Source organism: Annulohypoxylon truncatum (genome assembly GCF_022578515.1).
Source record: "Annulohypoxylon truncatum strain CBS 140777 unplaced genomic scaffold F4807scaffold_28, whole genome shotgun sequence".
Classification (NCBI taxonomy): domain Eukaryota; kingdom Fungi; phylum Ascomycota; class Sordariomycetes; order Xylariales; family Hypoxylaceae; genus Annulohypoxylon; species Annulohypoxylon truncatum.
The window spans coordinates 305,672-329,699 of NW_025953814.1; the positions used below are offsets into that span (position 1 = coordinate 305,672).

Sequence of the window (24,028 nt, forward strand, 5' to 3'; positions counted from 1 at the left end):
AGTTTATGTGGCTTAATCAATAAATACCTGTGACCTTTCCCAACGTTCATATCGTAGCCCCCTTCCCACACTTACACCCAATATCCCCCATATATCCACGTCAACATCGAATATCTGGACATATAGTTGGAGTGCGACATCTAATCTGGCCAAACAGTCTTGGACACTTTGGAAACTCCAAACCATTTGCCCATTTGCCCAGCTTGTCAACTCCTCATTATCTTCTTAGCTCCTCATTCTTCATCCTGCCGGCGTGATTTCACCTGCCTAACCGAGAGTTCACATCCACTGGTGGTCAAATTAGCTTCGGGATCTGACATCTTGGACGGAAGGGCGCCAAAAGCATCGACTCTTATCACCCGTGAAATTCATCCCGTTCGGCATCAGCTTTGCTAAGACCTATTTCGCGTGGGGTGGCCGCCGCACAGTCAGGAACTTGGACTTATTATTGGTGTGTAGGCACTGGTGTGTGTACACGATTGTATACGATTGTACACACAACTGTACACACGACTCACACGCATACCCACCGCTCTTTCCGCTTGTTTCTTAATATCGTACCTGCCTACCTTTATTATACTTTATTACTCCCATCGTGGCCCTAGCTGCCTAGTCCCTTGTCCTGGAACCGGCACTGGCACCTTCCATCTCATATATCTATATCTAATTCCCACTGTTCTTGCTTCGTCACTACGACAACTTTCTAGCAAACTTTTCCATCTTCCATCCATTCTCGACAAACTTTAATAAATACCTACAGTACCTACACCAATCTTATCTTCCAACCTACATAACATAACATAACAATTTCAACCGTACACTCCACACTCCATACTCCACACTTTCTTCCAACGACTACAACCGTCAATATCAGAGCAAGCTTCGACGTACTTCTACCAGCTTACCAAACACCAACCATAATCAGGAATTATTTATTCTCAAGTGTCAACCGTAACGGTTATCACATTTGGACCTTTCTCGTCGTTCATTTAGAAAAATCACCGTCACGTAAGTTATTATTTCGCAGTTTATTTGTACTCGGAGTTACTCGCGTGACCTCAAGAATGCTAACTATCGCCGCAGAAGACATCTCAACATGCCTAGCCAAATTTCCGCACCCATTCCTGTAACGCCGCCTCGCAAGAGCTTCCGGCCTTACTCTTCTACAGACCTTTTCACCAGTCTGAACGCCACTCTTCAAGCCAAGGACAACCAGCGAGCTACCCCTATCCGCACCATCCAAGAGCGTGACTGGGATGTTCCGGCACCGCCGCCACCTAGCCCGGTGAGCTTCCATCCGGATCACTGGCAGCGAACTCTGCGTCACTGATTGTCGCATTCGACGCGGTTCGTGCCGTACTACACAACATGAGAGGCATTCGGCACCTCCCATGTTTCTCATCTCCATGTCTGTATCGGTAGGGGGTTTACTGGTTTTTCACTCGGGAGTTTACGGATGTGAATTAGCAAGGGCATAAGGGAACAAAGATAATCGGTCTACACAAAAGTCTAGGGGCATGGCGTGTGTTTTCGGGAAGGAGAACTCTGGTTCGTGGAAACATGCTGGATTCATAGCTTTGCTCTGGTTGAGGTGGCCTTGGCAGCCCTCAGTTCGCGGTTCCCATTCACCAGTTCTATTCACTAGTGTCATATGAGGACTATCACCTTCAGCCACGTACATCTGGTTTGGCCAGACCCTACTAAGGGATAGGTAGCACCAGATTCAAACGATAATTGATACCACATTGGCACAACTTCTAAGTAATATTTATTGCGTCGGGACATGAGTTAGAAGTTAATGAAATCGCGGCTGTGAAAAGTGAAAGTTGATCGGAAATTGATCGCAAGTAGTCGGAAGCCAAATTCCGCATCCACATTCGTACACTCACAGCGGTCATCAATATAGAGAATTAAACAAGAACGAGTCTAGCGCGAATGCTGGAGTAGATCAATACCGACTGCCGAATGTCAAGCCCTAAGGGAACCTTAGGGTAACGTCACCAATAAAGAGCTGGAGAATAATATATGTGATTGTGTTCTCCAAGAACAAACAAAAAATTAATAACGTTTTCCCCTCGGCTGTGATTTTTTCGAGGTACCGAGTTGGGGTCCGTGTTGTGGGTTGTGGGTACCTATGTACCTATTGTGGTTTCTCTTTCCCTTTTTTTTTTACTGCAAAAGGTCTTGGCAAAACGGGTCTTTCCTAATTGGGAATATTTAGTCCACTTAACGCGTCCTGGAAGCGCGTCGCGTCTGAAATATCGAGTACCTAGTGGCTCCTCGCGTCTTTTGTTACGCGTGGGTCTCCCTATGGGGCTTGAGCCTCCTGTCATAATAATACTTTCTTCTCAACTTCAATTGTCAATGCACGGGTTCTACTATTCTTTTATTATCCTCTTATCACAATTTTCATCATCGAGAATTCATACGTACTTCATACTCAACCTTCCATTTATGTTGTACAATACTCAATTCTTACCTTATTGACATAGAGAGAACCAATTGCATTCGTCTCCGTAGCTTCTCGCTGTGCCTTCTCTAATAACTCAGCTAAAGGAAAGAAGAAAGAAAGTAAACAATTGCAACGACCTTCGACAAAACAGATTTCGTCATGGCTGGTCCTGCTATCAAGCAGCAACGCCTGAGGGCGTCGTTGACCAAAGCAAAGACCCCGACTGGCAAGCAGCACGCATCGTCGAACATCAGCAGCTTCACCCGGGTGTCAAAAACACCCACCAAGACCGACATTAAAAAGGACAATGCTCTTACCCTGACACCCAAGACCGCCACTCTGGAGGCACTCACACCTGCTTCCCGAAAGAGAAAGGTGGTTCAGAGCATCGAAGAGGACTCAGCTGATGAGATGCCGGCTAAGCTCTCACTTCCTGCCATCAAATCAGCGAAGGTCACGACTCCTACCAAACCTACCCGTGGTCGTCCGTCGAAGAAGGTCCAACCAGAGCCAACACCAAAGAAGCGGGTACGGAGCCCCAGTGAATCTGACTCGGATGAATCGGCCATAAACGCCGGTGCTCTATTCAAGAGACTCCGTCTGGAATCATCCCCATCTCGCTGCTCATCTCCTCTTACCGCCGACACACCGATCACCGTCTACTCAGAGACCGACGAGGATAGCGATGTCACCACGCCAAAGGCCAGCCGACTTCCCGATGAGGTCCTGGCTCTCCTCGACCTGCACGCTGCCCTCCTTAAGACTCTCACATTGCACTACGCACATAACGGGTACCGCGTTCCCGTCGACCTGCGCGTCTTATGCCCCAATGTCGCACGCGCATGGGGCAAGAAGAAGGTCACCGACGGGGACATCCGCATCTGCCTCGGCGTCCTCACTCTCACATCAAAGGATAACCCGCTCTTCTCGCTCTTCAACTATGGACGCGGCAAAATCTGCCTCGAGATCGACGCGAAGCAACAGCGCGGCGGCCGCCCCCTCGAGGAAGACAAGCTAAACAGCGTGTTCCGCGAGAACCTACTCTCTCTCTGGACCCAATTCGCCACAAGCGGCCAAGCGAACCCGAGCCCCACGACCTTCATCCTCGCACTCCCCAAAGCGCCCGTCACCCTCTGCGACTCCGTCGCCAAGGCGGCCCCCGTGCTCGCGAAGGGCCAGAAGCGCCTCGAGGAGTTGAAATTCGGCATGGCCAAAAAGAAGCAGGAGAAAGAAACCAAGGTCCAGCAGAAGAAGAAGCAGCCAACGCAACAACAACAACCTGGCGCCGGAAACGATACCCCCGCTCCCAACGCGACTAATGCGAGCGCACCTAAGATAAGCCTGCTCGACCGCATCCGCCTCAAGTCTCTGCAGAAAGCGGCCGCGCCGCCAGGCCTCTCGCAAGCAGACATCGAGCGCCGGGCCGCGCTGCAGCGCGCGCCCGAGGTCGCCGCGTGCCTGGCCATGCTGAGCCGCGCGGGCGGGCAGGGCGGCAGCAGGGTGTCGTTTTCGATGGCGGCGACGCTGGAGAAGCTCAAGGACTCGTTCCGCATGGGCATCTCGAAGGAGGAAGGGGCTGCGTGCGTCAGGCTGCTCGCGGGCGAGGTGGCGCCGGAGTGGGTGCGTGTCGTTACGATTGGGGGGAGGGAGAATGTGGTGTTGGAGGTGGATAGGCAGTTGAGTAAGGGGGATGTGGAGGGGAGGGTTAGGAGGATTTTGGGGTGAGTGATGGGGTATGTTGCGCTTGAGTTGTTGATGGGTGGATGTGATAATGAGGAGGTGATGGGTGGTGTTGGGCTACTTCTGTTTGTTTTTACGCCTGCATTGCGTTGCGTTGCGATTGCATTTCTACTGCTGCTGAGATGGGGATATACCACTTAACCGAACGACGAAGGGATAGACTGATCGAGGAAGCATTGCATTTGTTACCACGGTGAATTACATAGGACAACCAAGAGACTCGAAATACGGGTCTAATATACAGAAATTTATATCCTAAAAGAGCATCGAAGAGTTGTACTTGTACGTGATATGATGGATGTGCTGTAAATGTCAAACGTAAAAAAACGGTTGATGGTGACTTTTTCTATTTCCTGTCTAAAAGCAGCGCAATGCATGAGAGCCGATCCGTCGACCCTCCTTCACAACGGAAGCCGACCCACGCATATGCCATGCTACAATTCAGCTATTGGATAATGGGGGAGAGATACATGGCTTTACTATGCGTCATCATCCCGAACCCCGCTGAGCCTCTATGTAATCTCATCATACAAATCATTGGTGATCTAATCCATATCGACTAGATCATCATCCACCGATCCCATCCTCAAACCCCAATTCTTTTTATATCTCGGGGTAACGAGCGACGCAGGGTAAAAAAACCTTCCTTGTCCTAAGATTAGACAACTTTTCTTATTTTTATTTCCCCTTGGGCTTGAACTTGGGCTCGCCGATGCCGGAGCCGCGGAGCTTGACGTTGAGGATGCGCTCCATGGCGGAGAGGACCTTCTGGTCGGGGATGGCGGTGCCGCGCTCGAAGTCGGCGATGACGGAGGGCGTGGTGTTACACTTGGTGGCCAGGTCCTTCTGCGTCATCTTGGGCTCCATCTTCTGCCGCGTCTGGCTGATCACGTCGCCGACCTCTTTGCCGACCGTGTTCGGCTTGATGATGTCGTCGCTCCGGTCCACCTTGGTCAGGCGTTGGCCTTCGGGGCCTTTGCCGACCTGTTTGAGGTGTGTTAGTACGTGTTGTGTTGTCTTTTAGGCTAAGAAGAGAGAGAGAAGGGTTAAGCACTCACGGTGTTGCCGGTGGCGTACTTCTTCTCGGTCGCGATGGCACCTCCGGCGCGCTTCGCGGCGTTCAGGGCTGAGCTCCCGCGTACGACGGTCTCGCGCTGAGATGCGCCGCCGCGGGCTTTGCTTCCAATCTTGGTGACGGAGTCCCACTCGTCAGACATCTTGAATAGCTTTTTGGATTGATTCTTTGGTTTGTTCCTTGCTTATGCACCTCGGTAGGTATTTTTCGTCCCTGGCGGGGTAATTCTTTGCAATTGCAATTGCGTTGTAACGGTCGGGTGTATAATTAATACGATGGGTCGGTGCGTATAATGGGCTCGGATGTTCGTGTTGTCGTAGATGGGACGACTAGACGCTTTGGGGTGTTTGAATGTGAGAAGTTGAATTGTAAAAGCCGCTCGTGAGGCTAATGCTTGATATACATGTCCTTTTTGGGGCTGTGGAAGGCGAAGGAATGATGGTGGAAGGTGGGTTGGAGTGGGCTGAAAGCGGGGCCGCCGCTGGCCGCTGACTCAATCGGAGAGCAACCTTGACGGCCTTAACACCGAACATTGCCCCTGCCCTCTCATTCTGAACTGTGAAACGGCCATGCCATATCCTTTTTGAACTTAATTGACTCTTAAAACCTTGAATTTACCTAGCTAAATATCTCTATAAATGTACCTATCTAGCAAAATATGTGAAGATACATGTTTTCAATCCCCAAACTTCCAAATTTAATCCCATCACCTTTAGGTGAATGATAATTCCCGGTTCTCCTTTTGATGATTCATACTCCCTAGGTCTCAACAGTCTAAACGGTGAACCAGTCTCTGATAAGATAAGCGATAAGATATAGGAGTGGTTGTCTCATACATGCATGAATGCTTCCGTTCTTGGGATAAATCACACGACCAGCCGTCCGTGCTGTTTTGATATTGGCAACAATAATTTGGACTGGGCGATCCTCTCAATTGGAATCAGGAACCTTGGGATGATAGCGCAAATTCGAATCAAACAGGTCGAGGAGTTCCAGCGAGTTGGGGTTCTCTAGATGGGTAGCATTCTTGGGATGTCGTCATATACCGTTATTCTGCAAACAGCTGCGTTGTGCGTTTTCTTCGCCTCCGGAGGCTTTGCAGATGCTATATTATTTCTTGCTTTACTCTGTGGAACTGGCCTCCCTGGCCTCAATCTCCGCGAAACCTCTCATACTCGAAAAACCGAGATATTCGTGTTGGCAGCTGCAACATATATAGCCTTCTTGGCCTTTTCTAGGTATGCAAGGCGGACTAGTCGAGTGGTAGACCTGTCGGTATGGGATGGCCCGGGGCGGCCTTTGTTGTTCCCTTGTAGGACAACACATACTAGGTTTTTCCCGAAGAAACACTCTTTCGATTATTCGTATCTTTTAGTCGGAATCCCCATCGGTTGGTCTGGTACCGCTGGTGGTATGATATCAAATGACCAAAATGGCACAGGAGCGAGAGGCTGGTATAAAGTTGCTGCTGCTGATTATCTCGAAAGAGGAAACGGCCACCTCGGGTTAAGAGGAAAATTGGATGCTTACCTTAAATCTCAAGTACGTTAACCTTCCTCCGATCATAAGGGACACAGAGCTAACGCAATTTAGAATGTTGATGCTTCTCAATACCCATATGCATATTTAGTTACTGCGGCAAAATTTCTGGGTTACCATTTCAACCCTGTGTCTTTTTGGTACCTTTACTCTGCCGAGAAACGCTTGGCGGCGATAATTCTTGAAGTTAATAACACATTTGACGAAAGACGAATGTACTTCTTGACAGCTGATAGCACAGCTGAATTGGCGGAAGCATCTGACAACGGTTCCTCTGAAGGAGATACTGAGAATCGCCAACCTGATGATCCAAAGCCGATTCGGAAAACCTGGAAGAAGGATTTCCATGTGTCTCCCTTTAACTCTAGAAAAGGAGCATATTCGGTGGTTGCGTATGATCCTCTATCCTCAAATATGGAAGGGCGAGGTCCGATTAATTGCACGATAAATCTGATATCCTCCAAGGATAACGCGAAATTAGTCGCCCGCATTTTCTCAGATGGCGATGCCATTGATCCCACGGAGATGACTCTTTTTCAAAAATTTAAATTCTTGACCTCTTGGTGGTGGGTCGGCTTCGTCACTTTCCCCAGAATCGTGAAAGAGGCGGCGGTCTTATTCTTCAAGAGAGGCCTTCATGTCTGGTACCGACCGGAACCGCTCAAGTCGAGCATTGGGAGACACGCTGATCAGACGGAACGTCAACTTGAACCGTTATTCAGAAGATATTTAAAACATCTTGTCGAAGAGTCGCGTGACCCATTAATCGTAAAGTATATTCCTAGCGGCATCCCAGACGCGCCGGTCGAAACGATGATGTCAAACCACAATGAGGAAAACCAGCGCCTTGCTGAAACAATGGAATTCAAGATCTTAACCCCGGAATTCTATTCACGATTTGTTCATTACGCTCATGATTTCGAGGCCGTATTTTCCGAGCTGAATGAGAGCCATACTATATGGGTGTCGGAGCCGGGATTATTGCTAAAGCTATTTGTTAAGCCATTGTTACCGACGCCACTCCAGATCACGAGTTATTTGGATTACGGCTATTTTACACTCATAAAGAAGCTACGGCGGAGACCCGAACGAATTGAACGACCCCTAACTTCGAGCCAGACTAGCACTACCGCTCCTCGAGAAGATATTCGAGGCTTTCGACTTTCGTCCATGGATGGATATGTTTTGGCTCATGAGGATAATGAGTCACGAAAAGAGTACCGTTCAGCGATATTAAGGTTATTCATTGCTGAAAGGATTGCTCTGGGAAATGTTGATATACTCCGGTTCGAAACCCTCACTCTTCAGCTGTTGCTGGCTTGGGCGTGTTTAAGGGGTTCATAGTTTTCGGACGATAGCCTCCACCTTTACCTGAGCTCGCTTGTCGTTTCAAGGGTATATTTGTAATACCTCCCAGAATCACCCTGTCGTAAAGTTCACACGAGTTTGACGTTGCATTAATCCTGTGCATCAGCCAACATGTTCACCAATAGGAGGCCGAATAGTCGGTATGTGATTTGAGTTGTATCGAGAAGCAAAGATGTCAAGATGATACGAGCGGCGAAGCTAGTTTCAATAGCCCCCAACGTAAATGAGAATCTACCTAGGTAAACACAAATTCGTGGTGTAGATAATTTGGTCGCAAGCTCCACCAGGAGCCGCGGTAGTGGCATTGGAGGCACGGATGAAGATCCTTGGAGGATTTCCAGGTTTGTTACGCGCGGTTCAGCTCAACTAGACATCTGCAAGCTGCCATGCAGGACCCGGCAGAAGCGCGATTATCGACAATCGCAGGTTATTCCAAATACATGGAGCCACTCAGAAGCGGCATATCCACTTCGGAAGATAATCAAACATCAAGGAAGAGTGGAGGCTGGTGGTGGCTTCGGGCGACGGAGCTCGGACTAGGATGTTTGACAAATACCTCCCTGTACAAGGTAGCTTGTACGTTCAATGTTGGTACGCTCTTCTCGTCTATCGTCGTACCACGACAGCGATATTGATCCTGATGTCTTGCAGAACCATGGAAGTCTTGTTACCTATTGCCTGCAATGCTTACCTATGATAACGTTCTGACAGGCTGGATCGGTTTGATCCAAGTTTACCGCTAGTGGTCCTAGACATTAGCAACCTCAAAGGAACAGCTCAAAGAAGCCACAAGAACATCACTGGAGATATTTGATATATCATAAATATGTACGAGTACATAATCCGCAACCTGCATGCAATGTCTCGGATTGGTATCTGTACAGCTAGATTTTAGGGGTAGGGCTGTCCTATGCGTGAGACTTTAGATTCGGTACTAAGGACGTAAGCTGAGCCCCTGACGTAGACTAGCAGTAATGGGAACGCATACCCCGCTAACAGGCCATGGAGCTATGTATCAACCCCACCGTCAAGGAATTGAAGCTCCCGGAGAAGGTGAAAGAAACAACATTATAGCTCCAGGGCTACATGTTATGTTTCGTTACCAACAACGGATACATGAGTCTGTTCTCTGGTTGGACACATGTCAGCATGTCAAGGTACAAGTTAGTTACTAATCGTCATTATAGAGACCCTTTCCACGTAAGAGTGATAACAGAAGTAGAGAAAAAGTAAAGACCGCAGCATTGAATCCGCCAATCCGGTACCATTGATTGCCCTGTCATGCATAGCAGAGCCGGGGAGCTCTTCAAGTTGATTGCCCTAGCTGGCTAGGCTATGTCATAGGAGCCGTCGTACATGCCTCGGGTTTTACTCGACCTCCACTCGGATACTAGAGCCTAGATATCTGTCAGTTATACGCGTATATAAAGGGGCCAATTCCTCGTTCAACTTTTGTCTCACTCTCTAACGCAACCACTTACATTCTCAAGCAACCATTCTTATAACAGAAATAAACAATTCACATATTCAAAATGGGTCTCTCAGGTCACTGCCTCTGCGGCGCCGTCAAGTACACCGTCGATTCGGATCCCCTCATTGTCGGATACGACCACTGCGACGACTGCCAGCGCCAGACGGGCTCTACTTACTGTAAGTCCCTTACCACCATACCTCCGCCGTCCACCAACTCTTCCGCCAAACCTCATCTTCCCAATCCAACTCTCCGCCCGTCTAGAAGCCGCGATGATCTAACAAGTCGGAAACAGCCCTCGTGGTCGTCGTCCCCAAGGACAAGCTAACCATCACCGGCACGACCAAGAGCTACGCCAAGGCAGGCACGTCCGGCAAGCCCGTCCACCGCGTCTTCTGCCCCGAGTGCGGGTCCCCGATCGCCCACGACCCGGAGGCGGCGCCGCCAATCATCGCCATCAAGGGCGGCACTCTCAGCGAGGCTGACAGGAAAGCTTTGAAGCCTGTAAGTCTGATCCTGGCACTACGATATAATATTTTTCCGCTGTAGAGTTTGCGGACTTTGGTGATAAAAGAACGAAGACTGACGTGTGTTGCGATGCGCGATAGGATACCGAGATCTGGACTGTCGGCAAGCTCCCGTTCTGCCAGGAACACCTTGAGAAGGCCTTCGAGCATATGCCCCAGTAAAGGGTGGTTCGGATCGATGTCGAGGTAGAGCGTGGTGGAGGGTCAAGATGGTTGTGTTTGTACATGGCGCATATGTTCCGACGGTTTTCTGAAGAAGTCGTGAGGTGGAGTGTAGGTGCCTGAGATTTAGAAAACGAACAATTGAAAAATCTTTTAAAACTTGAAACGTCGTAAAGTGTTCTTGGTGAAGCTTTGTTTTCGTATAAGGTCCCTACATGTGTTTATCGTACGGGGGTCATGCCCGGAATAGGTTTCCGTATGGTCTGTCGTAGTAAAGAGCATACCCAAAGTTTGGTAAGGGGATGACAACGTCAAATTTGAAGATGGACTTAAATCATATCCCAGAAGAAAGATCTAATATAATGTATCATCCGACGCGACGAGGTGAAGTCAAATTTAACCGCGCTCACACGTGGCCTCCCCGTCCCCCGGACAGAGCTAACGCAGGCACAGCCGCCGAGCCGCGCGAGATCCGGGGCTGTTTCCTAGATTCGAACTCGTCTAGATCGTCCAGACTAAAGCAGGCATATTTCTGAGCTATCTTGGCGTTGTAGACGGTATGATTGGTTCGTTGCGGTCCATAGAGAGAAGTCGGCCAGCAAGGTTGGCCATCAAGGTAGCCCGGGAGGAGAGTACACCACCGCACTACCCCAGGTAAGGTAGGTACAGTAATCCGTTATACTGCGTTGGGTAGGGACTAACACTAGAGACGCGGCATAGGTAATGTAAATAGATTGCGCCATTAGCCAAGGTGGGTTCCCCGGGTATAAATATATTGCCTTGGCCCTGAGCACGTCCTTAGGTGAGGGGCTTCTACCTATCGTCGCTTGTTTCCCTTTACTGATTATGAAGATGGATATATAGGTAGAGAGCTGGGTATTAGATTGTGTATATTAAATATTAGATGGTCAAGGTATCATAAACCCTCCTACAACGCCGCTACCAGACCGCCGCGGCAAATAGCGCCCCTATCGTGACCCCTTGCTGCTCCCATAGCCGCCGCGATACTACCCGAACTGCTTCGTCGACGTCGCCATATTCGTCCTCATACTTGCGCCTGTGAACCCACCCGTTTCTGCCGTCCGCGATCCCGCCCCCTCCACCCGACCAGAAGTCCCAGCCGTCGTAGGTACTCCCTGTAATCGCCCCGGGGCACTGCAGCCCATTCGCCGTATGAACCAATCTCACCGCCACATCCCCGCTTCTCACATCACCAAGTGCAATACCACCCGCCATCGTTGGTTCAGGGACGCTAGGCAGCCCGCGCTTTGGGGGCAAGGGGCGAGGTGACGTTAGGGGAGGTAGGAGATTTCGATGGTTCAGATAGAGATGCAAGGTGTGGCGGCGGGGTTCAAGATGTGAACGATAACCCTAAAAGCAACACGTTTGAAAGGTACTTGAGTTTAGAGTCCGTCTGACTTTAGTCGAGATCCGTCTCATAATATGCTATCCCGTTCTCATGAGAAGATTGCATCCCAGAGGCATCTAGACGAGTACCATTTTCTTTCGGGACTCGTTCAATATCCTCCAAGACAGCCTGACACTCTAATCTTATGATGTATGCGTGCGCAGCTTGTCTCGTGTGAAGGCGTAAAGAAAAGGGACCGTATGGCGAGTTTTGGTGACCATAAATACGTTCATTATTACCCCATGTGGATAAATCTGCCTGAGATAGATCCGCATCTTCAGGAACTCTAACGTTACGAGTGATGGTAGCTCTGAGTGAGAACTCAACTCCCCACTGGATGAGAAGAAGAAATGCTTCACCTACGGGATGCTGGAATACGAGTGCAACTCCGTTTGTCGCATAATAGGGGACGCGAACGAATAAAGCCCCTGTCTCTTGGGTTTGCCACTCGACTTCCGGTTCGACTTTTTTCAAACAGAACCCAGACAATGGGTAGTGCAAAGCCTCGATAATAACGAGTTTTTCACGTTTATGTCGAAACCATAGTGGTTCAGTATTTAACAGGTTGTGGGCCTGAATAAAAAGCTGCTTCACTACAGCTTTGCTTTTTTTCCCTTTCCGGGACAACGAAGCAAGTTCAGGCCAGTAAAGTTCCCGTGTATAGTTCTGCTCGTTTCCCATTCTTCTAAGGAAGATCACAATTTGAGATCGAGTTCCCGCCAACTGGCAGTTTAGGATAGCAATTGTATCTGATGGCTCGAGCGTATGGATACTGGAAATGTCTTGTCTCTCCTCTCGTAAGGGCGTTATAAAGATTTTTTGTCCACGTTGATATTCAATGACTGGTAGGGATATTTGAATACCTCTGTTAGTTATTGCGTATGGCAATGCACGCTCGTACTCAGCGTTCTCGTTTCGTGTAATGCTATCGTACTTGCATCTCACAATACCCCCAGAATTGGAAAAATAGGAAGGAGACGGGGCTAGGAGGCCACCGTGGGCTAACCCGACGAGATTCGGATCCTGGTCCTGGGAGCCATTAGAACACCAGGCAAAAATAGACTGGTCGTCTGATTCCTTGATGATTTCTTCCTGGAGCCGCACAAAAGCTCGCTTCCCCTCACCGTAAACTAGAGGCATGATGACACCGAAGATCCCAAGTAAACAATAGGCCTGGTCTTCGATTCGAGTTGTTTTCCTATGTGATGCCCAAGACATTCGTTGAGCGATACTAAAATCGCTCAGCCGTCCGGATAAGAAGAAATCAGTGCTGATATTGGTGATTTCAGCGATGGTATCCCTCAATTCATCTCGACCTCCAATGCTAGCCCAGTCAGATGTGTAGAAAACGAGAACGGATGGCGCTACTAGCTCTTGAAGCGTCCACCCTCGATCAAACCAGCGGCTGTGTTTGAAACTTGAAGGATAGTTATAGTTAACCCAATCTTCCCTGAGATCTTTCTTATCCTTGCTTGAGACATCTTGAAGATAGGCATAGCAGACAAGTGAATCACGGTACCAATTAAACATAGAATTGATAGCTTCCGAGAGCTCTACTGAGCTGCGCTTGTCGATACAACAAGTATCAATCCACTGCTTCTATTAGAAGTCTGAGATATGGGTTATTAGAACAAGATCGAGTCGTACCACATATTCGATGCCATCATATAGGGCTTGTTTGCAGCATCCCATGATCTTCTGGTATCCTTTCCGACATGGTGCCTTTCCCTCGATAAAATCGACAAAGGAGACTTCTTCGTCACCCCATGTGTGCGAAAGTATGGCGTATGGCGGGATATTTTCCTGGTATTCATTGATCACCAGGTCCTTAGCGTGTAGGAGCCGCATGTAAGATGATAAGAAATTTATGACCACGATAATTGGCAGATGCGAGTAAAATTTGAAAAGTTAATCCGCCTATACGTGATACCGATTCCGTATGAACTTAACAACAAATTTGTAGGTGTAGAGTGGAGAAAGTCAAGGAGAGCTTGCCCGCTGGCGTTCGTGACATTGGCAATGGATGAGGCTATGTACCTGATGACCTGCCCGCATGATGGAGGCACATAAGCACGTTAATGTTACATCCAGTACATATGTAGCTGTGTACATAAATCATCGACTGCATGTAGATTCTGACCAATCAGATAAAAGGGGGTTGGCTCTGTAGTATCGTAGTTTGAGCGTTGAGGTCAGAAATACGGAATAAGGTGCTTGAAATTAGAAAACATAAGAGTAAAACTCAATAGGAACTATGCCTTCAGGAAGAAACGGCACTCCTTAGAAATCGGCCTACTTAAGGGCGGAGTAGCCTACACGTCACATCAAGACGATTGCCAAAAGTGAAACCAGAGATATGAAGAAATCTGACATCGCCTATGTACCTACTTCTAGGTACGTGGTTTATAATGTCTATTTAAGTTATAGGAGGTACCGTGTTATCTAATGCAATTCTCAGCTTGGAGATAATTTGATATCTACAATAAAAATCAAGCAGCGGCGAGATGTGTGACCATAGGAGCTATCATATATGGGTAACCCAGGTAGCTATAATTAAATATAATATGGATAATTAAATCAGGGTGTTGACGAGTCACAAAGTACTCTGCATGTCTAAGAAAATTGAGAATGTATCTCAATCAATAGTGACATTTAGCTACATGGGCTGGACGAGGTATAATCTTGTAGGTATACTAAGAATTTTGGACCTTGATCTCGAGAAGCTACATCTTATTAAGGAATATATATCTCAACAACGGTGAAATCACCTGAATAATAAGGTAACTCGATAGGACTTTATTCGTATATGCTGTACATACTACTTTTGTTGACTTAGGTACATGGGTTCTACTGATTTTACTGATTCTGGTGAGCATCGCCACGGTGACCGTCGCCCGATGATTCTTTTTCTTCGCTGCCTAACTCGGCTAACCGCTTTTATTTATTTTCTATCGCTCTCATAATCATTCTAATCACTCCTCTCGTACACGAGGGTATAAAAACTCTGCCTCTGCCCTTCAAAAATTCCAAACCTTCCTTCCTTCTTCACACTTTTTTTCTACTAACCTTCAAACTCAACCACTCTCAACTCTTTCATTCTACCTTAACCCTTCCCTTTTCTTCAACTCTATATTATATCTTCTATTCTATATTTATTCATTCTACTCCATATCACATCGACCAAACATAAACTTGATCGTCAACACTAACTTGTCTTAGATCCATACCGGTTTGTAAACTATGAGTATATTGCTAACCAGACATCTAGTTTAATTCATCATCATCTTTTATCCTCCTTCTCCTTACTCTCCTCAATATTCTTATCCTCCTTCTTCTCCTCCGCCTCCTCTTCAGTATTCTTATCTTCTCCTCAGTATTCTTATCTCCGCTCAGTATTATTATCTCCTCCTCAATATTCTTATCCTCCTCAATATCTTTATCTCCTTCTCTGTATCTTTATCTCCTCCCCTGTACTATTATCCTTCTCTGTATCTTTATCTCCGCCCCTGTACTATTATCCTTCTCTGTATCTTTATCTCCGCCCCTGTATTATTATCCTCCTCGGTATTCTTATCCTCCTACTCAATATTTTTATCCTCCTACCAAATATTGTTATCCTCAATATCTTTATCATCCCCCTTAGTATTATTATTATCATCACAAATATTATTATCACCCTACCCTTACTTAATATCTACACTGAGTAAGCAGTTGCAGAATGGCTACCGTCCTAACTCTATCATCTAATACATATGGTAGCTACTGTCTAGGTACCAACTCCCCTCCGTCCTCCTCTTCGACCGACAAACCTTCTCCTTTTCGACCCGACAATCCTCCCTCCAACCGAGTCCAGCGCTCCCACCGGGTCGAGCTGCTCCCAAGTTGGCCGCGGGCCGCCCCCAATCTCTCCGCACCTGTCTTGCTTCCCTCTTCGGAGGATAACGCGAGACAGAATCAAGTTGCGCAAATTTTTTGTTCTTATCCAAGGCACTATGCCGCCTGATTTTGGCTTCGGCCATCGAAGCATATACCCCCAATTTTACAGAGAGGGCAGCATGTCGCCCTGTGTCAAGACAAGTTTTTTTTTAAAGTCTTGGACGCAAAACATGTACATGGATAGGGGAGCATGAAAGCCCTGCGCTAGTCGTGAAGCATTGCACACTTTTTTTTTTTTCGTTGCTGTCTTCGATTATTTGGAGACGCGAGGAAGAAATGCAATCTTCTATAACCTGTAAATCATGATATTTGAGTCAAACCATTGATGTCTATAGATATTCAAATGACGGTGATTCCTCACTTTGTGTTGAGCATGAGACTCGCGTCGCGTATTTCAAATGTCAATCTAGTAGAGTTCTATGCTTATTATTATCATGGTAAAGATATTATCGAGTATAGCACAAGAGTTTTTTGCCTTCTTTCATTATTTCTCTATTGTAGCTCCTATATACGAGTGCTTCCTCTTTCTTCCCCGCACATCATACGAGACGATGGCTTGGCGGCTAAGATTCTTCAATTCGTCCTTTGGAGTTTCTATCGTAGACCTATGCTGTAGACAGCTATATAATTATTAATTAAACGCATGGCGTAATTGAGCGGCAAGATTCCTGGTCATGTATGCGTGACGTCGATGACCTCAATCTTGGTATGCGGTTGACGTCGGACCATAACGACTCGGAAATGAGAGGAGCTTCGACGACCAATCCAATAGCGGGGCTGCTACACATGCCAAATTAGGCGATGCGACGGAGCGGAGACGGACAATAAAAGGGTACGATGTCGCAATTAAAATCAAGGTCATGTTGGAGGAGAACACAAGTTGAAGTTTTCTCATCTTTTTCCTGTCGCTCCTGAAAAGCACATCGCATTAGTAATCAGTATATATCTTCTATTTCCCCCTAGAGTTCGAGATCCTTTAAAAATATGGATCCCGTAGGAATAGCAATTATTGGTGGGGGGATCTTCGTTAAAGAGCAGCACATCGTGAGTATTTCTGGAGTTATCAGTGGCTCTACCCATCTCAATGGTTCACTGGAATATCGGCATCAAGTGAAAACTAAGACCTAAGGGGCTCTCGACGGATATACTTGGAATTCCTGATCATAGCCTAGCTAACATGTGGCTAGCCCGCTGCTCTGGCTTCTCCCCTGGTTTCTATCAAGGCGATCTGGTCTCGGTCCCGTAAGACGGCGGAAGATGCCGTAAAGGAAATTCCTAGCGAGGCTGCTTCTTCGGTGGAATTGTACTCGACTGATTCTGGCGAGGGCAAGGCTTACGAGGACATCCTAAAGCGTGAGGACATATCTGGAGTAATCCTTGCCCTGCCCATCACGGACCAACCCTCATACATCGAGAAGGCGTTAGCTGCAGGAAAGCACGTACTCGCAGAAAAGCCGATCGCCAAGGACGTTGCTACTGCGGTTAAGCTTATCGATTACTACAAGGTCGTTTCGGCCGAGACCAACGCGTCGCTAGCCATTGCGGAGAACTTCCGTTTTAACAAAGGTTGGGCCTATGGCGCGGAGCAGATCAAGCAGCTTGGCAAGGTGACGGGTTTCGTTGTAAGGTTGCAGATGATGATGAAGAAGGATAACAAGTACTACAACACCCCCTGGCGCACAGTCCCCCAACACCAGGGTGGGTTCCTTCTCGACGCGGGCGTGCATTTCACAGCTGCTATTAGGAAACTGCTAGGACCCGAAAATGCGGTTGAAAGTCTAATAGCCGATACTGCGTTGGTATCTAGCCATCTGCCTCCAGTGGACTCCATCAACGCGGTGCTAAAGACAAGATCTGGTGTTGTGGGTTCATACATCTCGTCTATGGGGACGACTATGGATGCTTTCGAGTTCCACGTCGCGACTGAGCAAGGCGTTGTGAAGGCGGAAGGAGCTAAAGTAGTGACGACCCGAGGGATCGGTAAAGACGCGGTAGTGGAGGAAAAGGTTTTCGAGAAGACTAGCGGAGTCAAGGAAGAAGTGCACGCTTGGGCTGAGTCTATTTTGTCGGGCATACCAAATGCGAACCAGACACCCGAACTAGCGCTTGGAGACCTGGAGCTAATGGAGAAGATGCTGACGAGTGGTGATCAGGATGGGGCGCGCCAGAAGTTGATTTATCAGCATTTCGTATAGCGGCCGCTGCTATAATTTACTAGAGGTCGGCTCCACACGTAGCTGGAGCTTCTCGAGTCCTTGTCGTAATTGATTATTCATCCCGTTAGTATTCGGCCGTTGAGTTGCGCGGTCCACAAAGACGTGAACGAATTCGCCGACGGCCTTGACTTGTTCAACGTCTTTTTCGAACAGCGCGACTTCGTAGACGACGCTGGATTTCCCCAGCTTGTTGACTCGCAAGCAAAGCTCGGCAACTTGAGGGTATGAGATGGGTGAAAAATAATCGCAATGTGTGTGAGCTATTAGAGGATGTTGAGCTGAAGTAGGCGGGTGAAGAGCACAGTGTTCAATTAGATAAGAATTAATCACAGAGTCAAATCTGGCGTTTCGCTAATGTTAGGCACTAAATGTATATCTCAAGGGCCGCTAGGCTTACGGACAAGAAGTTATAGACTGAGTTGTTCATGTGATCATACATGTCGTTATCGTTCCTATCTGCTGTTAGACACTCGAAATAATTAGTGAGCTTCGGCTTTGGGAGCGGCGCACCATCGTGTCCTATATTCAAGTACGAAAGGGTAGTCCTTCCGACTTCTGTTCTTTAAATCCTTGCCCACAGCCATGACCTTGTAGGATATTTAAGTGGAATGGCCAATGAGATTGGGAATAGATGATGGAGAGTGAAGAAAGGAGAAAAAGCTTAGTTAAAGCGGCTCTCATAAGCCGGAGCCGAGGTGGAATTTGAACTTAGTATGGTTGCACAAAATATTACATAAGCGGATTTTCGGTTGGCCCGATGTTGTTTTACGTAATCAACATTATTGCCAGACTTCACCGCTAACCATTTTTCTTGGTCCCCACCATTTCAATCTTCAACATCGCGGAATACCCCGTCAACCTGCAAGATCGCGATAAGGCGTGATCTACAACTAAAAATCCCCTCGGCGTGATGTATCTTGTTGCTTCTTGAGTATTGAATTACATTCTTTATGGGTTTGCGACACTCGTAGGGCTCGGTTAGTGAAGCTAACATTTCATCGGATAGTCAGATGAACCGGTTTCGTCGGTTTACCATGAGTCAAGTTTTAGAGATGTCGATAGCGGCATCTGGCGCACTTGTTACGCCTGAAATTAAAGCATTAACTATCAATGAGCCAGAGGACTGCACAGACAAGAAGGAAACTCCATCGTCTGACGAAGTTTCGTCAACTCATCGTTCTTTGCCAGAGCCATATTATATCGAAAATGGTTTGCGAAGAGTTGCTCCCTACCATTTCACCTACAAAACCTGGTGTAAACAGCGATGGAGAGGCAGAAAACTTATAGACGTATTCGAAAGCGAGTTTAGAGATCGCCCACTAGCATATTATAAGAACGCCATGGAAACTGGCCAAATATGCGTCAACGGCAAACCGACTAGTCCGGATCATATCCTCGTCAATGGAGAGCTAGTATCGCATACAATACATCGCCACGAGCCTCCTGTCACGGCAGATTCTATAGGAATTCTTCACGAGGATGATGACATGATTGTCATCAATAAGCCTTCTGGTATACCAGTTCACCCTGCGGGACGATATAATCTTAACTCGGTCATCGAAATTATGAAGGCTGAAAGGGGCCCCGAATGGATCGCATATACCTGCAACAGGCTCGACAGGTTAACCAGCGGAATCATGTTCGTTGCGAAGAATCCCAAGGCTGCGGACCGTCTGGGCGAACAGATTAAGCAGAGAACCGTGCGAAAAGAATACGTCGCTAGGGTTATTGGCAATTTTCCAGATGAGGAAGTAGTGTGCAATCAACCCTTACTTCAGATATCCCCCAAACTTGGGTTGAACCGAGTACGAGCAACTGGGAAAACAGCTCGGACAGTCTTCAAGAAACTCGCATATTACCCTCCAAATGAGCCTCAACGACGGGGAGGGGATGAAGGCTCTCCAACGACAGAAGATATCGTTGCAGAGAAGAGCAAGCCCTGGCTACGAAAGGAGGGGTACTCGATCGTGCGATGTCTTCCGGTTACTGGTAGAACTCATCAAATCCGCGTTCATCTTCAGCATTTGGGATATCCTATTCAAAATGATCCGATTTATGCTAATCAAAAGGTTTGGGGGTTCAACCTTGGTTATAATGACCCCGAGGCCGTTGAAAATACGGATGATGATATTATCACGCGCCTCAACCGCATGGGGAAAGAAGATGTCGCAGATGCTGTCGCTTACCATGATGAGATGGTAGACCAGTACTACAAGAGGAAAGCAGAGAAGATGTCTGGTGAACTTTGTGCGGTCTGCGACACGCCGTTATATACAGATCCCGGGCTGCAAGAACTCTCGCTTTGGCTGCATAGTCTACGATATGAAGATGCAGGCGGCGATTGGAGTTATGTTAGTCCCCTCCCTGGCTGGGCTCTCCCCCCATCTGGTATGTCGGGACCTACAGAAGTAGGAGGCATGGAAGAGTTGGTATCAGCAGTGAAAGACGTCAATCCCGAAATAGCATAGCCTCTTAGTCAACCTATCAATCATCCAGCAAAGCCGGTCGATGCGAACGACGAAAAGATTACCATCTGTCTCAACTTTGGATTTCTGATCATTTCCCCCTCCTTATCCTAACGAATAGATGGTCTAGTCTCAGCATTGGGTTGAACAATCGGCCGACCTAGAACGCATAGCTACCTCAGCATAACATAAGTACCCTTCTCATATTTACTAGGCTCTAAGTAGAATGGTGCCTAAGTACTCTAACCTCAGCTGCAGAATGCGGCGCGCGGCCTCGTATGATGCGGTCTTCGCCGCATAAGCTGCCTCACTGTTCGAACGATCTTCCGGAATTGGGTTTGTTGCTGCAGCATAATTAAAGTACGATGTCCTTCGGCTTCTCCCTTAACCTACTTTTCTAAGTTGCATACCTCTGGTATGCTAAAGAGCAATACCAGATGAGACCAGGAAATGACCCAAGGCGGTCTTGGACGTGAATCAGACGTACCGGGTTTGGGGGTCCCAACACATATTGGACATCCATTGATAACTTTCGCCATTCACGAAGGGATCCTTATCAAATTCGTGCTTGGCTAATTCTTCGAATCTGGTATATCGCACAATTGATCCAATCGTTGCTTAAAGCGCTTGGGCGACTTCACCGAATTAGACCTTTCCGAGTTAGTTACCACTCCCAAAAGTCTAGCCTTGAATCTGGGCAATAGTGCAATACACCCTCCAATTCGTTCACGCTATTGGGATATACCGAAAGCTACATCGCATTCTTATGTCAGGAGCATCAACGTAGTTTGCGAGGAGACATCTTTAGTGCGCAGTTGGGATAGCGCTCCCCGCAAAATCATGTCTTCAGTATGTAATCTTGGCATAGATGACGGCAAATTTGCTCCTTTCACCAGTGCTGGATATCAGTCGACCTAAGGCACCAAGAAGAGGGTATTCGTTGAGCTGGTATATCCTCTGATTCATTGGGATATCATCTAAGTCCCCCTCAAAAAGCTCACTTTACGCCCCTCGAGGTCATCACGCCAGGTCTAGTTCCACATTCCCGGACATCAACGCCTCTGCTTCATATCGCGCCTCATACTCACGTGCTGTACTATACGGAGCTTCCATGCTCAGGAGTGAGCGACCGACGATCTGCAGCTAAAAACACAGCGCGAAGTCTATTTAGTATCCGCAACCTTGCTGTTAGTATCCTCTCCAGATGGGAGACAGGGTTGAGCTGTCAACGTTTCCTGGGGCTAGTATCTAGCGGATCTTAACGTTCGGGCCCGTCCCTAGGATAGCAGAAAACTTGGGTTAGTTGGTGTGTTGTATACCTTAGGAGACCCTCGGAAAATTTTGACTGTGTGTGACAACGCCGCCACACATATATATCCAATACGTTTCCTGAGTTGGCCGTAGGTATATATGTAATAATTACTGTGTTAAATACCTCAAAATGTACTAACAAGTTAGTTGTCATAGGTAGCTTGCATGCTTGTATCCATGCTTGTGACTCCAGGGAGAGCCTTGGACATTAACCCTCCCAGGAGAGAACTCTTCGAATCGTGCTAGATTAGCTTCATGGTATCCACCACCCATCTTCTTACAGATTTGTGGCTACATACAATAGCTACATCTTGGGAGATAATATATTGGGCATTATTTATTATGTGCCATCCCATGAGTAATGTCTCCAGGGGCTGTCTTCTCAATCTTAAACAATCTTAAAGTTGAACTCGCCTCAAATCAAACGAATATCTTCCATTATACCGGTATTACGCATACCGTGTGCTTCTAGGCACGGTCAATACTACATAATCACAAACCAGAAAACCAGAAAAAACGCCCTTTCTAAATATCAGTTAGCCATGCCCGGCAACATGTCAGCACCAGAATCGACCAAGAGCGGAAAGCGTAAAGGTAGGATTCAACATATGTTTTCCCTAAGAAATATAGTTAACATATAATAGGCACCAGAAGCGTGTCAAGTCTTACTCCTGCACAGCTTGCCCGAAAGCGGGCCAATGATCGGGAAGCACAAAGGGCAATTCGGGCACGGACGAAGGAGCATATTGAGAACCTTGAGAGAGAAATAGAAGACCTTCGAAACCATCAAAATCGCGATCAAACCATTCAGAATTTGCTCCGGAAGAATGAAGCCTTAGAGGAAGAAATTCGTCAATTACGAGGGTCTATGGGATTGCGCAACAACGACGCCAACGACCCCTATCAAGCCGGTATGTCCTACATCTCGAGTTGGCCATCAACTTATTGCATGCGAACTAATGATCGTGCAGTCTTCCATGGCTCCAGTCCTCCCCGTCCATCTTCGTTTCCTCATGCCGCTACAAGCTACCCTATCTTGCAGAGCATGGCTGCTTACCATAACATACCTGATACTACAGAACCATGGTCTTCAAACGTAGCATATTCTATAACATCCACAGCTTCAAGTCCTGCCTCTTCCGGAGGTACAGATGACTTTGGAAGTAATTACATCTCCACAAGCGCCCCAACAACCTCTCTTGAGAGGTCAAGTCTCCCGTCTAGCAGTCACTCCCCTACCGCTGCTTCGTTCGAACGCAGCGATAGCGGTTTCGAAAGCATGAAGCCAGGTATGTGTCAACTTTATAATAACAAGATAGATTCGAATCCTGATGAGATGCTTTTAGAATTTGGATGCTCACAAATCGGCGCCATGCCTATGAACCCTACTTATCACTTTCAGCCGTGGAACACGTACCCTATGCAATACCAGGCTTCCCCGACAACTTTGGATCATGTGCACCAGATGTCGCAAATTGGGCGATGTCAATTTTGATTGCATAGTCTCGTATCGAAACGAGATGCAATACGTGTCACATGCCGGGCATTACCGACGCTTGGTGGTTGTGGAATGAGGATGACCACAACTGGTCGTCATCCTAGAACCTACCCGCTCGAATGGAAGAACCTCCCAGGAGAATTACGCAGAGATTACATATACCCCTCTTTTGCAATAGTAAACACAACGTGCTGAATTTATTTTACGACGGGGAACCAGTTGTCCCTTTCGTATCCACCCTTTCAACCATCACCATCCCGCCGGATTCCAAACTTGCTGTTCAGCAGAAAAAAGGGGAAATTTCTGGGACCGAGCCTCATTTTCACCCTCGCTCGAATCAAAGGATAGTACCTGATCGGCAATCGATCTACATACTTATTGGCCCCACCAAGTGATGCTGTCATAAACTGACAAGGGATCTACGCGACTACAGGCTAGAGTACAAGCCCGCGGACATGAAACTAATTCGGCGAAATCACCAATTCAATATTTACGGACTACTCTACCGGAGCCATCGCCGTCAAAAAGAATTTGACGGTTACGCGTACAAAACGGAGAACTAGTCGGCGAAATACTTACAGGACACTATTCTGAGTTGGATACCGGCTTAGTCAACATAAAGAAATAAACCGATCTACGTACCTAGTCTGTTGGACTTGGGTTGATATGAACGAATTGATGGAATTTACCTAGTACATCCCGAGCGCTAAGAGGAACATGAGGAGTTCTTGGTGAGCCTATCGAGGCTTTGATTCATTGGGAAACCCTTAGAATAGATCTGGATATACAAGCTAGCCTTATCTAAATGCAGGGTCGATTTCGATCTTTTATCCACACTACTAAGTCTCGATTGGTCACCT

General features: G+C 47.4%; 9 protein-coding genes across 9 annotated transcripts; 7 read left to right on the forward strand and 2 right to left on the reverse strand.

Annotated features, from left to right (window-relative positions):
• Positions 1 to 1,096: 1,096 nt before the first annotated feature.
• On the forward strand, positions 1,097 to 1,914 carry F4807DRAFT_462788 (uncharacterized protein; the record flags this gene model as incomplete). Its single annotated transcript, XM_048001878.1, has 2 exons — positions 1,097 to 1,285; positions 1,852 to 1,914. 2 exons carry the CDS (start codon positions 1,097 to 1,099, stop codon positions 1,912 to 1,914), a joined length of 252 nt encoding a protein of 83 aa, XP_047851859.1.
• A 189-nt stretch (positions 1,915 to 2,103) lies between these two features.
• On the forward strand, positions 2,104 to 4,495 carry F4807DRAFT_435432 (uncharacterized protein). Its single transcript, XM_047998886.1, has one exon. The coding sequence runs from the start codon at positions 2,612 to 2,614 to the stop codon at positions 4,175 to 4,177; it is 1,566 nt and encodes a 521-aa protein (XP_047851860.1). The 5' UTR covers positions 2,104 to 2,611; the 3' UTR covers positions 4,178 to 4,495.
• Positions 4,496 to 4,870: 375 nt separating this feature from the next.
• F4807DRAFT_452926 (multi protein-bridging factor 1) lies at positions 4,871 to 5,409 on the reverse strand (the record flags this gene model as incomplete). Its single annotated transcript, XM_048000394.1, has 2 exons — positions 4,871 to 5,176; positions 5,251 to 5,409. The coding sequence occupies 2 exons, from the start codon at positions 5,407 to 5,409 to the stop codon at positions 4,871 to 4,873; spliced, it is 465 nt and encodes a 154-aa protein (XP_047851861.1).
• Positions 5,410 to 5,724: 315 nt separating this feature from the next.
• Positions 5,725 to 8,355, forward strand: F4807DRAFT_185467 (uncharacterized protein). Its single transcript, XM_047993620.1, has 2 exons — positions 5,725 to 6,809; positions 6,861 to 8,355. The coding sequence occupies exons 1-2, from the start codon at positions 6,282 to 6,284 to the stop codon at positions 8,148 to 8,150; spliced, it is 1,818 nt and encodes a 605-aa protein (XP_047851862.1). The 5' UTR covers positions 5,725 to 6,281; the 3' UTR covers positions 8,151 to 8,355.
• A 1,351-nt stretch (positions 8,356 to 9,706) lies between these two features.
• F4807DRAFT_462792 (DUF636 domain protein) lies at positions 9,707 to 10,334 on the forward strand (the record flags this gene model as incomplete). The annotated part of the gene is made up of 3 exons (XM_048001879.1): positions 9,707 to 9,824; positions 9,941 to 10,149; positions 10,254 to 10,334. The coding sequence occupies 3 exons, from the start codon at positions 9,707 to 9,709 to the stop codon at positions 10,332 to 10,334; spliced, it is 408 nt and encodes a 135-aa protein (XP_047851863.1).
• Positions 10,335 to 11,662: 1,328 nt separating this feature from the next.
• F4807DRAFT_185669 (heterokaryon incompatibility protein-domain-containing protein) lies at positions 11,663 to 13,743 on the reverse strand. The gene is made up of 2 exons (XM_047993621.1): positions 13,390 to 13,743; positions 11,663 to 13,335 (listed from the first exon to the last, which is right to left on the reverse strand). Exons 1-2 carry the CDS (start codon positions 13,588 to 13,590, stop codon positions 11,755 to 11,757), a joined length of 1,782 nt encoding a protein of 593 aa, XP_047851864.1. The 5' UTR covers positions 13,591 to 13,743; the 3' UTR covers positions 11,663 to 11,754.
• A 2,395-nt stretch (positions 13,744 to 16,138) lies between these two features.
• F4807DRAFT_435446 (oxidoreductase family protein) lies at positions 16,139 to 18,546 on the forward strand. Its single transcript, XM_047998887.1, has 3 exons — positions 16,139 to 16,722; positions 16,866 to 18,345; positions 18,404 to 18,546. Exons 1-2 carry the CDS (start codon positions 16,663 to 16,665, stop codon positions 17,871 to 17,873), a joined length of 1,068 nt encoding a protein of 355 aa, XP_047851865.1. The 5' UTR covers positions 16,139 to 16,662; the 3' UTR covers positions 17,874 to 18,345; positions 18,404 to 18,546.
• A 382-nt stretch (positions 18,547 to 18,928) lies between these two features.
• Positions 18,929 to 20,362, forward strand: F4807DRAFT_462796 (pseudouridine synthase; the record flags this gene model as incomplete). Its single annotated transcript, XM_048001880.1, has 1 exon — positions 18,929 to 20,362. One exon carries the CDS (start codon positions 18,929 to 18,931, stop codon positions 20,360 to 20,362), a length of 1,434 nt encoding a protein of 477 aa, XP_047851866.1.
• Positions 20,363 to 22,046: 1,684 nt separating this feature from the next.
• F4807DRAFT_185770 (uncharacterized protein) lies at positions 22,047 to 23,288 on the forward strand. Its single transcript, XM_047993622.1, has 4 exons — positions 22,047 to 22,264; positions 22,315 to 22,581; positions 22,642 to 22,959; positions 23,017 to 23,288. Exons 1-4 carry the CDS (start codon positions 22,213 to 22,215, stop codon positions 23,163 to 23,165), a joined length of 786 nt encoding a protein of 261 aa, XP_047851867.1. The 5' UTR covers positions 22,047 to 22,212; the 3' UTR covers positions 23,166 to 23,288.
• The last annotated feature ends 740 nt before the right edge of the window (positions 23,289 to 24,028 follow it).

Bases quoted from the DNA above. Each gene is read 5' to 3' on its own strand.
- F4807DRAFT_435432 (XM_047998886.1), top strand. From the start codon at position 2,612: ATGGCTGGTCCTGCTATCAAGCAGCAACGCCTGAGGGCGTCGTTGACC.
- F4807DRAFT_185467 (XM_047993620.1), top strand. From the start codon at position 6,282: ATGGGTAGCATTCTTGGGATGTCGTCATATACCGTTATTCTGCAAACA. The intron at 6,810-6,860 runs GTACGTTAACCT...AACGCAATTTAG, and splicing joins ATGCTTACCTTAAATCTCAA to AATGTTGATGCTTCTCAATA.
- F4807DRAFT_185669 (XM_047993621.1), bottom strand. From the start codon at position 13,590: ATGCGGCTCCTACACGCTAAGGACCTGGTGATCAATGAATACCAGGAA. The intron at 13,336-13,389 runs GTACGACTCGAT...TAATAGAAGCAG, and splicing joins ATGATGGCATCGAATATGTG to TGGATTGATACTTGTTGTAT.
- F4807DRAFT_435446 (XM_047998887.1), top strand. From the start codon at position 16,663: ATGGATCCCGTAGGAATAGCAATTATTGGTGGGGGGATCTTCGTTAAA. The intron at 16,723-16,865 runs GTGAGTATTTCT...ACATGTGGCTAG, and splicing joins TCGTTAAAGAGCAGCACATC to CCCGCTGCTCTGGCTTCTCC.
- F4807DRAFT_185770 (XM_047993622.1), top strand. From the start codon at position 22,213: ATGCCCGGCAACATGTCAGCACCAGAATCGACCAAGAGCGGAAAGCGT. The intron at 22,265-22,314 runs GTAGGATTCAAC...AACATATAATAG, and splicing joins CAAGAGCGGAAAGCGTAAAG to GCACCAGAAGCGTGTCAAGT. The intron at 22,960-23,016 runs GTATGTGTCAAC...AGATGCTTTTAG, and splicing joins TTTCGAAAGCATGAAGCCAG to AATTTGGATGCTCACAAATC.